Source organism: Dermacentor albipictus, chromosome 7 (assembly GCF_038994185.2).
Source record: "Dermacentor albipictus isolate Rhodes 1998 colony chromosome 7, USDA_Dalb.pri_finalv2, whole genome shotgun sequence".
Classification (NCBI taxonomy): Eukaryota; Metazoa; Arthropoda; class Arachnida; order Ixodida; family Ixodidae; genus Dermacentor; species Dermacentor albipictus.
Genome location: NC_091827.1, coordinates 75165176 through 75179010, shown reverse-complemented (window position 1 = coordinate 75179010; position 13835 = coordinate 75165176). Strand labels below are relative to the sequence as shown.

The 13835-nt window shown below is 46.0% G+C and overlaps 1 protein-coding gene across 2 annotated transcripts in view; it reads left to right on the top strand.

The window, feature by feature from the left end:
- The window catches only part of LOC135899042 (scoloptoxin SSD14-like), a 126942-nt gene that overhangs the window by 30411 nt on the left and 82696 nt on the right, over nucleotides 1–13835 (top strand). For both annotated transcript variants that reach the window (XM_065428289.2, XM_065428288.2), the window contains exons 4-6: nucleotides 1273–1358; nucleotides 6971–7163; nucleotides 7640–7782. In XM_065428289.2, coding sequence (XP_065284361.1) covers nucleotides 1273–1358; nucleotides 6971–7163; nucleotides 7640–7782 — 422 coding nt within the window. The remainder of the gene's footprint in view (nucleotides 1–1272; nucleotides 1359–6970; nucleotides 7164–7639; nucleotides 7783–13835) is intronic.

Here is a 13835-nt window from a genome sequence, read left to right as displayed (position 1 = left end):
AAGATAAAGTGATTTTGGCCCAGATGGGACGCAGCGAACGCACGGGTGATGTGCCTTCCCTCCTGTCGCCTCTGTGCCCTGCTACCAAAGATGAAGGATAAGATAAGAAAATAGGAGCCAGCATGACGTAGGGCCGCTAGCCTCGCCAAAGAAAACGACATCTGACGCCACCTACAGTTTTTTTCGGGGACTGTCTGCGCGTTGACCGCTGGCAAATAGGACCCACACGACTGACTGACCGTTAAAGCTTTTGTATTTGTCGTAGATCTGAAGCGCTTGTCGTAATTAACCTTAGCCACATATTTTCTACTGTACTATCCCCAATACGCTCGCTGAGCTCGACAGCTATGAGATACCGCTTGCCCGCACCTGTGGGAAGGTCTATTTTACACGACACTTCTTAGCGTCTATTTATTATTTCATTCAAGTTTTCTAGCAGTGGTTTATACCATTCTTTTTCCTTCATCCACGGCATGTAGTTCTGTTATGTTGTGACCAACTAGCTCGAGTCGAGAAGAAGGGGAACAACGGGCGCATTTTGCTGCTACGCACGACCATTCGAAGGTAACTCATAATGAAGTGATGGAAAACTTAGGGGAAATTATAAGTAGCTTTTTAAATGAAGTCTACGAATTATAAGCGAAATGAAAGCGCATAAATAAACGACTTGCGTTTGGTTGGATTGAAAGCCACAACGTCGGGATTAGAAGGTCCTTGCGCTACCAATCGGGCTGCGGCGGCGGCTGTTCTCTCGTACACATTATTGGGCATTTTGAAAAGAGAAGTGTAGCCTTGTGCGGCACCAAGCTTCCTTGTATCTACTAATGGAGCTGCCGAGTGCATCTGAAAGGATAACTTATCGCCCAAGCGCGTGTTGATGTTTGCATAAATTCGCCTCTATATCGATTTGAAGCTGGAACGTGAAGGCCCGAGAAATGTAAATATATGACTTTATATTCCGGAGACCAAATATTGGGCAACATACCATTTGCATTTCGTCTTCTTTATTTATACAAATTGACTCTGAGCTACAACCGAAGCCGTAGGTTTGTGCATTGTGCCCATCCGAGCAATACTATATTTCGCCTCCGAAATCCTAAGTGCGCAGTAGACCGATTTCATCAATGCAAACAAGTCAATATTTGTGAATAATATTTAGCCTAACTTTAAAATTATCTGAAGCCACGACTCGTCGCGAGAAATTTGTGTAGAAAAAAAGAGTGGTTGTTGAAGAGTCTCAATCTGTTGCCTTTTGATTTGTGCCACACGTAGGAGAAGAGATAAAGTCGAAGCTTTGAATGCCCTTGGAATATCGCCAGCTGACGTGACCAACGTGGATGAGAACGCAGTCAAGCGAGGTACCGTTTTTATTCGCTGATTCATCTTTGAGTTCCTTCTAGTGGCAATGAGCAACACAACGGAGAACTATAGCAGTTACGTGAATAACTGGGCCAGAAGCCTAAATAAATTGAAAAAAAAAAGTTTGCTACGCAGAAGTCGGAAGGAAAAAAAAACTGTTGCGATTTCGCCGGCAAAGCAAAGCATTGATTGCCATAGAAAATTATTAGAGGGATATACGAGTGAAGGTAGTGGTTTCATCGGCCGTGTACACTTTTAAACATTCGGTAACTGAACAAATTAACAAGCGTGGCGTCACGTGCACACCGGCAAACGTGAACACATCTGACTCTACGACCGTGGACTCTCCCTCTGAAAACACCTGTTCGAAAAAGAGTGGCAGCAGAGGCGAGCGAATTGCCATTCGCGCTGCCTCTTGCTTCGATGTGAACTAAGCGGCGAGAATGGAGCACAGGCTTATCCCTGAGTACGCGTAGGCTTTGTACCCACCGCAGATCCTCTTGAAGGAGGGGCCCGTGCGGTCGCTCTCAGAAGTGCTATTCGCAACCACTGCTGGAGCTGCATGCTCGCCACACCCTCTCCTACCCCTTGCTCCCTTCCTACTCCTTCTTCTCCCACCCCCTCCCCCGTGCGGCTTTGCGTGCGGCAGAAACACGTCCAATTTTTCCCGGCCTTCCTTTCTTTCTTGCGCGCGAGCGATCGGGAAAACAAGCTTCTCAGCCCAGCCTCGCAAGGTTTCACTCGCGCCTTAAGCATTCGGTGCACGGGAGCGATCTTACGCTGCTTGTATTTAGTGCGGAACATCGAGTCGACGGTGGCGCTCATGCCAACCCTCCTGCTAGTAACAGCGCAAAATGTAGACAAGGGACGGGACAAGAAGACACCACAAGCGCTGACTTTCAACAACATTTATGCCGAAAGAAACACGGCTTCTTATAAACATTGCCCTCACGTGTCGCAGTCACGTGATCGCACATCATGTGAAACAAGCACTTGTCTACATTTTGCGCTGTTACTAGCAGGATGGAAAAGCAACAAGCCCAAGCTGCTATTCTATCGAAATTCATGCCAACCGCTACGTCGGATGTTTGCCTCGAATCTTTGTATCCTGCAAGATAACGATACGCAGTCGAGAACCACTTCGTTGCTATCTGAGCTGCCTTTCATTTGATGGAAAATACAGTAGACCAGGGCATCATATGCTTTGACGCTGGCGAAGATATCAACTGCGTTCCGTTCAACTAATTGTCAAATTGTTGTCAAAATATATAATCACATCATAATAGTTTATGTACGCTGCCGGAGGAAGACTTATGCCGGCGTTCTTCAGTTACCCCTGTCTTGCGTCTTGCCTAACACTTACCCGATTTCGATACACGACTTAGGTCCTTGTTGTGCGTGGCTACACTTCGTTTATCGTTGAATCCATTGACTATAACATGTCCCTGTGTAGAGTGCTGCAGGTTACATGGCTTGCTCATGTAACAGTCTACTCATGTAGTGCTCATGGCCTGTGCATGTCTCTCCCATGTGTGGCGATAGCCTGCGTTTCGAAGAGTATTCGGAGCTATGTGTATCTGAAAGTGTTCGTACGAGCTCGTACTATAGCCTACAAGTTCTATGATGTTAAACGCATAAAGCTTAGGAATATGCGAAAATTCAAACTATGAATAATGAATCGAAACCAGTGCTATGCGATTGCGTCTTCTATTGGAACAGTATCTAGTCATCAATGTGAATATTTTATTGCAATAGCGATTGTGTGCACATTCTGTGCGAATTTTCTCCCGGCGGCGTCGCCATGATGTTTCGCCCGAAGTTCAAGGGCGATAACACCGCCGCGGCGTGCCGTATTCTCTAGGTGCCGTTGAAAGCACGCGAGTGGAGCCAGCTGTCCTGGCTTTTTCTGGTGCACGAAACGCCATGGAAAGGAGGGAGGGGGGCAGCGTTCTCCTGCTGCAAGTGCGTATTTCGAGACTGAACGCTAGGGGAACCGACGATCGCGGCTCATTCTTGTGCGCTGATGGGAGGAAAATGGGGAGGAAGCGCGCTGTCTTCCGTCGCGCGCACGGAACCAGGCAGAAGCGAGGCAGGGAGGCGGGGGGGGGGCGCATTGTACTTCGGTAGTAATACGGGGCCGCGCATAATCACGTGGGCTTTATTTTTACGGCGATGTACTTTGCGGGCAGTGTCTAGATGGGTCGGCGGCTCGTAGCATTGCGCTGCTGTTTTTTCTCGCTTCTGACTTAGTGTTGAAACGGTAGACAGCCCGAAGGTGACTTCGCTCGCTGCTTTTGGTGCCCTTGCTTACGCCTGCGTTTTCAAAGGGAGTGTCCGTGGTCAGCGTGTGTGTTGGTCCATGAATGTCTGTTCGCGCTTACCCCAAGCATGGGGTCAGCGCGCAGTTTACTAGTTTAAAATAGCGAATGTTTACTAGTTTACTAGCGTTTACTAGTTTACCCCCGTTTACTAGCGAATGTTTCCATGCTTCTATGGCCGATAGAGTTACTATCCTTTCTTCGTGTAGCTTTCAGTTATTTTCTAGCAACCAACGCTCCGTTTTTTGAACCAAGCTATCACAGTTTTCGAATTGATCTTTTATATATCACTATCGGTAACTGTGCTAAGTTAAATATATAAGAGCAAAAATAGAGCACACCCAATAGCCGCGAATAAGCAGGCATAAAACGTCAACTCAGGGAACCACACTTTACCAGCCAAGCCATGATCATTGCCTACGTAGATCCTTCTCTAAGACTCAGTCTTTCTACTCGGTAGAGCCCAATAATTACATAACCTGCAGCTAGGTCAGTTGCCACAGTACGAGACAAATTCCTACTACTACTAATATCCTTTTTACGAGGCCAATTTGCCATCGCAATCGATCCTTCGCCTTTCGGGCGAAAGTGGAAATTCTTCGAATTGCTTGTCTATATCTCACTATCGGCAACTGAGCTAAATCCCGTATAAAATACGAAGAAAAAAGGGAGACGCTCCATTCCGGTGACTAAGCAGGCACAAAATATAAACTCTGGCATAACCACAAACGACGATTATCTACGTAGATCATTCCTTCTCTAAGACACGGTAATGCTACTAAGCTGAGCCCATTACCAGTATAACCGCTGGCTATAACCGTAACCGCAGTGCGATATAAATTCCGCGGATGCGCAGCACACACCGCCAGTCTCGGCGAGGCATCTCTGCATATTTCATTTTGTACCAGCAGTGTTGGGAAAATGAACTGCCTTTGTTTGCGCATGGCATACTTGTGAGACCATTAGTCGTCTAGAAAAAGGTAATTGCTCTATGACGAGCTTGAACAAGGGACGTATTCTGTAAGCGTAGAGCTAGTGGACACGTCCATTTTGTCTGCTGTTGAATTTCTGGTTGGCTGGGCTTGGCTGCGCGCCCGAAGCAACCAGGCGCCACAGGCAATCAGTACTTCAGCAGCAGACGAAATTTATATGTCCACTAGGTGCATTCTTGCACAATGCCTCCCCCGGATTGCAAACGCTATTGATCTCAGCGCTCGGCGAGCTATGTCTACCGGCCCTATTGACAGCTGTCCGGGGAGCCTTCACTTCGTTGCACGCCATGTTTGTCGCTCGGGCATGTGGTACGCTTGCGTAGACAATGTTCGCGTAAAATGAAGCGACACTGTCGCAAGATATTTGTTTTTCTCTTACTGAAGACGATGTGAGTCCTTACTATCGCACGCGCGCGACCTCGGTTCTAGGCCTAGTACATACCGCTCACTCGTTCGCACACTTCGCATGTGCATCCTGATTCGCTTGCAGCACGATTACGACACAACGAGGCGGCGCATTACGCATAGTTCACAGCCGCCCATGCCGCTTCGCACTGGCCGAGGCGCATGCCTCGCCAGCCAGCGGATGATGGCTGTTGGTGTCTATTGGAAGGGAACGAGAGCTGCAGCATTGCCTCCGAGATTGCTTCAGTCGCACGGAATGGTCTCGGAAGTCTCGGCAGCAGAATCTGTCAGAATTAGCGTCACATAACACTGTCTATCATACACACTGTCTGTCACGACGTGGCCGCTAAGTGCTGTAGTTTATGAGAAAGTCAATAAATTTAGTATTTTCCCTCTATTTATTTCAAAACAGCACTCTATTGGCCATTCTTCCACCACAACTTTCCTTTGGGCTTAAAAAGCTCGGCGGCAAAATTTTTATTCACAATACCTTAAACAGGCGCCCCAGGCGCGATGCACGTGCGTATTAATTTCTTTTTCCTGGCATTCTTACTGTATGGAAATGTGGCCGTCATGGCAGCAATCGAACGCTTGCACCATGGAGAACAGTGCAGGGCCGTGGCACCAAGGCCACGGCCGGCAACGCTAGCGATCTTACAGATTAACCTCTGTCATTTCCTCAATAAAAGAAAAGCAATTGTCATTGCAAGGAACACAAGGACAAGGTTGCTTTCTCCAAAGTAAACGGAAGTCTTACGGTCCTATTCTCGCTTTCCATAAGGTTCAGAAGCATCCGCAACTAACTCGGAAAAAATCTTGTTTCTCAGTAGTGACACAAGTAAATTGAGCTCATGAACGTTCGTTCGGTGACTGACAAATAAATTTAAACAAGAATGCCTATTCATGAAAGTCAAAGGGAAGGGAGACAACGTTGCATTTCCCTATATACTGTATGTATATATGTACTGGAATTGGCGGAGGGAAGATTATAGTTATTGCAATAATACAAAGTTGCACAGTATTTTAGAATAATTCGCCTTATGTTATTCGCTCCGTGGTCGGAGCTCAAATGTTTTTTGTCAACCGTTTGTATATTTTATTCGTGTAAGCTATTTCGTTCGCTTTTTTTTCGCGCTTGTCGTAATCAACGTTGTTTTTTTGGACATCTAGTTTGATGACTTTGGTTGAGAAATTTTATTTTTTACCAAAGGGCCAGGCAGGCCACCCGGGGTGACGCAGTCTGCAGTTGAGTGACGTCGTTAGTTTTGCATCATATTAACGCTAATTACACCGGTGGCAGTAACATTGGTGCCAGTAACATTGCAGGTTCTGCAATTATTCCTGAGTGTTCTTATTTGAGACCTTTTGATACCTCTTGTGCCTCGCTACGACATCCTGAAGTACCTATATTACCCATTTCGGAACAGGGTTACAAACAGAGATAGCCAGATCTCAGTTACACGGAATCCGTAGGTAGTGAGCAATAATAATAATAATATTTGGGGTTTTACGTGCCAAAACCACTTTCTGATTATGAGGCACGCCGTAGTGGAGGACTCCGGAAATTTTGACCACCTGGGGTTCTTTAACGTGCACCTAAATCTAAGCACACGGGTGTTTTCGCATTTCGCCCCCATCGAAATGTGGCCGCCGTGGCCGGGATTCGATCCCGCGACCTCGTGCTCAGTAGCCCAACACCATAGCCACTGAGCAACCACGGCGGGTGTAGTGAGCAAAGAAAACTCTCTTCACAATTCTTTTTTTAAAATATTCTTAACATACCAACCGGCAGCAAGAACCGTCTTTGAAAGCAACCCCGTCTGTGATATCTCTGGGTTTCGGGACAACAAATGAATCAGCAGTCATGACACGTTTGCTCATCTTGGTGCGTCGCAGGAGCGAAGGCATCGATTGTCCCGGGAGCCCTACGAGGATACAAGGAACTTCACGAAAGACTCAGAGGAAGAATGAAATGGGAAGATCTCTTCGGCCCCGCTATTAAGTTGGCCAAGGAAGGCTTTCCCATCAAGAAGCACTTTGCAAAAGTTCTCGCCAAGCACGCAACTGAATTATCCATTACGGACATCAAGTACGCATCATAGATATTCTCCGTATTTTCCGCATAGTCGCTGACTTGTCTCCGTAAATTAGATTCATCGCCCTCATACATTCAGAGCAAGTGAATCCGGATACCGCATTTTGGCAATTTCCCTGCTTTCCGCGAATAATAATTGGATGGTTGGTTTAGTGCAGAATGTGCTGAGCGAGAAAAAAAATACGAGACAAAGATGGGACATAGACAATCAGAACGGACAGGGAGAAATTATGCCAGTCGTTGTGTTCTCACTCTCTCTGTATCTCTGTCTTTTGCCTGTTTATTTATTCTCTTTTCTGGGAGTCCTTTGGCTAGCGGTTACCAAAGGTTTGCGGAAGCCTTTTGCTGAAGTCGGTGTTGTCTTTGTTTGTCTTGTTGTCGTCGTGCTTGTTGATAACGCTGTTGTTTTACTTGTTTGAAATTGTAGCGAAATCATGATGTGTTGAGTGCCGTACGTTTGGTTGCTCTAGGAAAATCTTCGATGGCGTCAGCAAGGAAGGCGACAAGCTTGTGCAGCTGGATCTCGCAAAACTTCTGGAGGATATTTCGAAGAAAGGCGCAGATCATTTCTACACCGAAGTCTGCGAAGAAATTGTCAACGGCCTGGGAGCAGGTAAAAGTTATTTAGTCTCTGGGTAAACCGCTCTTAGCCCTGGTGACCTAAAAGCACATTCATGCTACGCTGCTGTGCCCATTACAGTTTTAGAGGCACGCTAGTGGGAAACACCCAATTCGACAATGATAAGTCCTTCCATCGAAACGTAGGCAAGCTTTTTCCGAGGCTGCCTGCTTATGTCACTTCTGTGCCTGATCAGTATAGAAAGAAATCTTTGAGTACTGTTTTTGCAAAAATTCGCAGCAGACAGGTTAGTTATTCGAAGATAAACATCAAGGTCATGTCCACCCTTATTTTCCTGAATTTCGCATAGAATCCTCAGTGCCCTGGTGAGGAAATCTGACGTTATGTATTTCTAATCTTATCAAAATTTTATTTCTTTGCCCAATTGTCATGCAGGAGAGCTTGACAAAAACTCAGAGAAACCATCTAAGATGGTCGCGAGTGTCCGCGATAGGTGTCTTCCGTGACCTGCTGCAAATCGCTGTGTCATTAGCGAGCCCACATGCGATTGTTGTGTGCCACCGGTAAATCGCGAAACCTAATAGGCACACCAGGAAACACACGAAGTGGCACACACGCTGCTAACCACAACGGCAAACGATACCGTGACGAAGCATGTCTTGTAATTATGGCACCTCAGTTTAAACACCGCAGCAGTGTCTGATGATGACAATAGTATTCTTTTTTTGGTATTGTAAAAATGCAATGTGCTTATACGCACCAAGACATTTTTTACTTGAAGAGTAAGGCAACTTGGCGTTTTTCCTCGCGGTGAAGCTAACCGCCTGCATTTGCTTTATGCTGTGCTCAACCCTTCTCGGGAATATTCAAGAGGAACCGCGGAGTGCGACTCCACCAACTGAAATACTTGGGAAACAATAATTATATGTCTACCATCAGCTTCCAGCGAAAATTAAAGGAACGAACTCTGGAAGCACGAACGTTCCGTTACCATGACAACAATAGGAAGTGCGCAGATTTTTTTATTCCTCGTTGTGCGGGCCTCGACCGGCCTCGTAACATTATTGCCATTTATATTCTTTTATTTCCAAGCAATCAAAACGTCTCGAACGCGTGAAGAGCGATAGGTTGCTGCACACGCGTATAATTAAAGAGAATCATTGCATGTAGAAGGCGATGTCACTGAGTCGTTTGAAGCCAAAAGGACGAAGTTCGGTGAAATCCCTTTATTACCTACGTCAATACAAATAGCTCTACTTGCAGAAATGGTCGACACCGGAGCCAGAACTGAATCATAAAGATTCTTGTAGTAAACGCTATATAATTTAATGCGACATCCAATATGAAAAAAAAATCAATGTAAGAAGGAATGTTGCATTATAGTACTCTATTTACTTGCATAGCGCTGCTAGTTTTTCTTCTTTTGCCGTAAGTTTACGTGAAGTTGGTGTGTCATATTTATGCTGCGAAAATATCCTTTCGAACTGTATAGATAATAAATATAAAACCTAAAAAACGAACTATGCATATCCCGTCCATGTGTTAAAATCTAAAAAGCGAAACTTTCGTGCAGTGGTAAAGAAATTATTATATTCTGCGCAGTGTGTCGCAGCACAGCGATTGACTACCTGCCAGGGAAGGCAGCATTACGGGAAACCCCACCACGTCAACTACGCGACCGCGCATTTTACTGTCTCCGGGAATGCACCCTGGTAACATTGCAATGTATCCAGGGTCAATGCGCTTACTAGAGCTCACCGATCCTGGAGATAGTGCAATGGGCGTCGGTACTTTACTCGGTAAAAGTCCGAGTAATCAGATGCGCAAAACCACAAACCTAGGAAGCCATGACCAACCAACAAACAAAGACACCAAGGACAACATAGGGGAAATGAGTTGTACTTACTAATTGAATTAAATCAATGATAAATTAATAGCAATGAAAGTGAATGAAAAAAACAACTCGACGCAGGTGGGAAACAATCCCACGTCTTCGCATTGCAGGTGCGATGCTCTACCAATCGAGCTACCACGGCGCCATCTTCCCATCCAATTTCCGGAGTATTTATGTGTTACTACTAGAACTAACCTTGGGAGTGTTAGCCCACGCCACCACTCACAAACCTTGGCAGCGGATGCGGAAGATCCTTTCTGCCACAGGCGTCATGAGTACGTGATCATTTTGGGTGAAGGCAAATGGTCAATCCACACGTGCTACCTGCAGGCATCAATGTTGCCGGATTCGAGACCCTCGTTATGTAATGAACGACGAAAAAGGGAATTAACCGAGGGTCCCAAATTTTTATTAATCAAGTCATAAGAAGCCAACATGTTAACAAAGACACTAAGGACAACAGAGGGAAAATTTCTTGTACTTACTAATTGAAATAAAGAAATTATAAATTATTGGAATTGAAAGTGGATGAAAAAGAAACTTTCCGCAGGTGGGGAACGATCCCACGGGTCTCGAATCCAGCAACATTGGTGCCTTCAGGTAGCACGTGTGGGTTTTTCGACCAGTTACTTTCACTCCAAAACATCACCTACTCATGACCCTTGCGGCAGAAAGGACGTTCCACATCAGTCAACAAGGTTTGTGAGTGGTGGCGCTGGCTAACACTCCCAGGGTTAGTTCCAGTAGTAACACATAAATACCCCTGAAGTGGACGGGAAGTCGGCGCCATGGTAGCTCAATTGCTACAGTCATCATCATCATCATCATCATCATCCTATATTATGCCCACTGCAGGACGAAGGCCTCTCCCCGAGATCTCCAATTACCCCTGTCCTGCGCCGGCCGATTAAAACTGGCACCCGCAAATTTCCACATTTCGTCGCACCACCTAATTTCCTGTCGTCCTCTACTGCGTGCCCCATCTATTGGTACCACTTTTGTCACCGTAATGATCCAACGGTTATCTAATCTGCGCATTACGTGACCTGCCCAGCGCCGTTTTTTTCTCTAAACTTCTATTACAATATCGTCTATACCCGTTTGCTGTGTGATCCAAACCACTCTCTTTCTGTCTCTTAAAGTTATCTTGTTTTATTTTTTATTTAAAGATGCCTTACCGACCCCTAGAGGCAGTGTGTAAGGGGGGAGAGTACACTCAAAGGTTATACAATAAAGAGATTACATATGTGAATACATATACAAAAAACTTAGCGTAAGCAATGCGCTAACATGCAGTATTGTTGTGTTAAAATTGTGCAAAAGACAAACCGAATGCTTTTGAACGGAGAGGTCAGTGAACAAGAAAATTTCACAAAGTAAAATATAACCGATAGAATTACAGAGCGAGCGGGACAATATACGGCTATAAGAACAATATTTGAGGGGTAGTAGCACAAAATAACAGGAAACTCAACAAAAAATAACACGTTAGGTTATGTAGACTTCGAAAAATGCATTGCTAGAGGATGCCGGAATTTTTCCTGGTCACTCTCATAAGCGATGGCGTTAGCAAGATTGTTACAAAGGTGAATGGCTCCTGGAAGAGCGGACTAGTTAAATGAATTAGTCTTTCCGCAGATACGCATGAAATTGAACTGATTGTACAGCCGGTGGGACCTGTAATGGGGGGGTTCAAGAGGCAGAACTGATGGAGCTGTATTATGAACATATTTATGAAATAATGATAGCGGGGCTATATCACGACAATCCTGCAAGGGCTGCAGTGAGAGGTCGAGTTTAATTTGTGTGGTGCTTTTGTTACACTCACAACAACCCGAAATAAAACGCGCAGCCCTATTCTGGACAGATTCGAGTTTTTCGATCAAGTATTTTTCATGCGGAGGCCAGACGGATGCGGCGCATTCAAGCTGAGGTCGAACAAATGCTAGATAAGCAACTTTACGAATGTCGTTAGCAGAACTATGCAACTTGAGTCTGATGTATCCTAAAGATGTTGAAGCATTGGTGCACATGTATTCAATGTGCGTTGACCACAAGAGAGTCGAAGTTAGGTGAACACCAAGATATTTATATTGAGTATCATGCAAAATAGTGATGTTATTTATGTGATGAGGAAACGTAGATTTAGTACGCTTGCGGCTAAAATAGATAATTTTGCATTTAGAAACGTTAAGCTTCATTAGCCAAGTCTTAGACCAAACAGAAATAAGTTGAAGATCTTTTTGGAGGATTTCATGATCATCGGCACATTTGATGGAACGATAAAGAATGCAGTCATTTGCAAAAATGCGCACCTGTGAGGAAATGTTATTCTTCATTCCATCGCCCTTTGCGCAGTCCTCAATTACTTCTAAAGTTTCTTTGTCAGTCTCCAAGTGCCTGCCCCATTTGTCAGAACCGGTAAAATGCACTGCTTGTATACCTTCCTTTTCAATGATAATGGTAAGCTTCCACTCAGGAGCTCACGTTGTCTGCCGTATGTGATCCAACTCATGTTTATTCTTCTGAGAATTTCCTTCCCATGGTCATGAGAAAAATGTGAACAAGGTGAATGCAGGAGCCAACGTTTCGATAAGTGGACTGGTCTTCTTCAAGGCGACGTACGCTTTCCTCGCCACAGTATATACTCGCCACAGTAAATATAGGTGGGGTGCTTCTAAAGGGGAGAAGGTGTGAGGCGGAGGGTGCGGAAACGAGGGAAGGTGTGTTAGCGTGTCGAATTGGCAGTAGAGGAACGCTGTGCACAAAGCCAAAGCCAGGGCCACCCCTCACCCGCCCTCCCCACTCCGGTCTGTCAACGCACGCTTGTTATCCGGCGTGTCAGAAGTCCTTGACACGCCGGCTAGCACGCGTGCGTTGACAGAAGAGAGGGGTGGGGGGCCCTGGCTTTGGCCTTGTGCACAGCGTTCTTTTACTCTCGATTCGACACGCTAATACACCTTCCCTCGTTTCTGCACCCTCCAGCCTCACACCCTCTCCTCTTTAGAAGAACTCCACCTATACATGCTGTGGCGAGGAAAGCGTGTTATTCAGTCTACGCTTACTTAATATTCAGTCCTGCTCTTACACTCTCTGTGTTAAGGTCCTCAATCACTTGTCTTTGCTAACCTGAAGGGTTACAAAAAAAGCACAATTAGTATATTCACTAAATCTGCAACTCCAACCAAATTTGTATCGCGTAATGTGGCTATTGGGCTAAGGAAAGTAGGTGGAGAGTAAACTCCGTGGGGACTTTTCAGTTTGAAATAAGAGATCACGCCTCCGGAAAAAAAAGTCCCGCTTAACGTGACGCTTTCAAAGCAGCAACTTCAACCATGAAAAGCGGTGCATCTTCTCTGCATGACCTATTGGACTTCACCCGCAGCAGGATGTGGAACATCTGTCGGGTTTGATGTCACGTGTGCTGGCCCCCGGGTGCATGCGTCATCTGCTTCAATGCTATTTAAAGGCTGGTAATAGTCTAGAGGAATTTGAAATCCCACAAGTAACGCCGGAAGAAGTAAAGGACGCCTTGGGAGCTATGCAAAGGGGGAAGGCAGCTGGGGAGGATCAGGTAAGAGCAGATTTGTTGAAGGATGGTGGGAACATCGTTCTAGAAAGGCTGGCCACCCTATATACACAATGCCTCATCACCTCGAGCGTACCGGAATCTTGGAAGAACGCTAAGATAATCCTAATCCATATAAAATGGAACGCCAAGGACTTGAAAAATTATAGACCGATCAGCTTACTGTCCGTTGCCTACAAAGTATTTATTAAGGTAATCGCAAATAGAATCAGGAACACCTTATGCCCCAACCACTGGCACGCGCTGGAAAGCTTCGGCGCGCGCCGAAGGGTCAAATGCGTCAAAGCGTCGGTCGGAAACGCGCTGAAGCGGAACGTCGCGCAGCGATTATGTCTACTGCCGGTGCTTGAAGTTTGCCGACGCGCGGCGAGGCTGCGACGAGTCGCAGGCGTCAACCAATCGGAGGCTGCGGAGACTCCGGCTACTAGGCCTGACATGGCCGCCCGTACCTGCCCGTACGAAGGCGACGGCGCCAACGATCGTCCGAGTTCCTTGGGCGTACGACGCGCGCGACAGTGTTCCTGAAAAACAGTGTTGTAATAGTAGGCCGACAACGACATGACCGACCGACGACCGTGGGTTGTGGCAGTGCGACGTAGATCC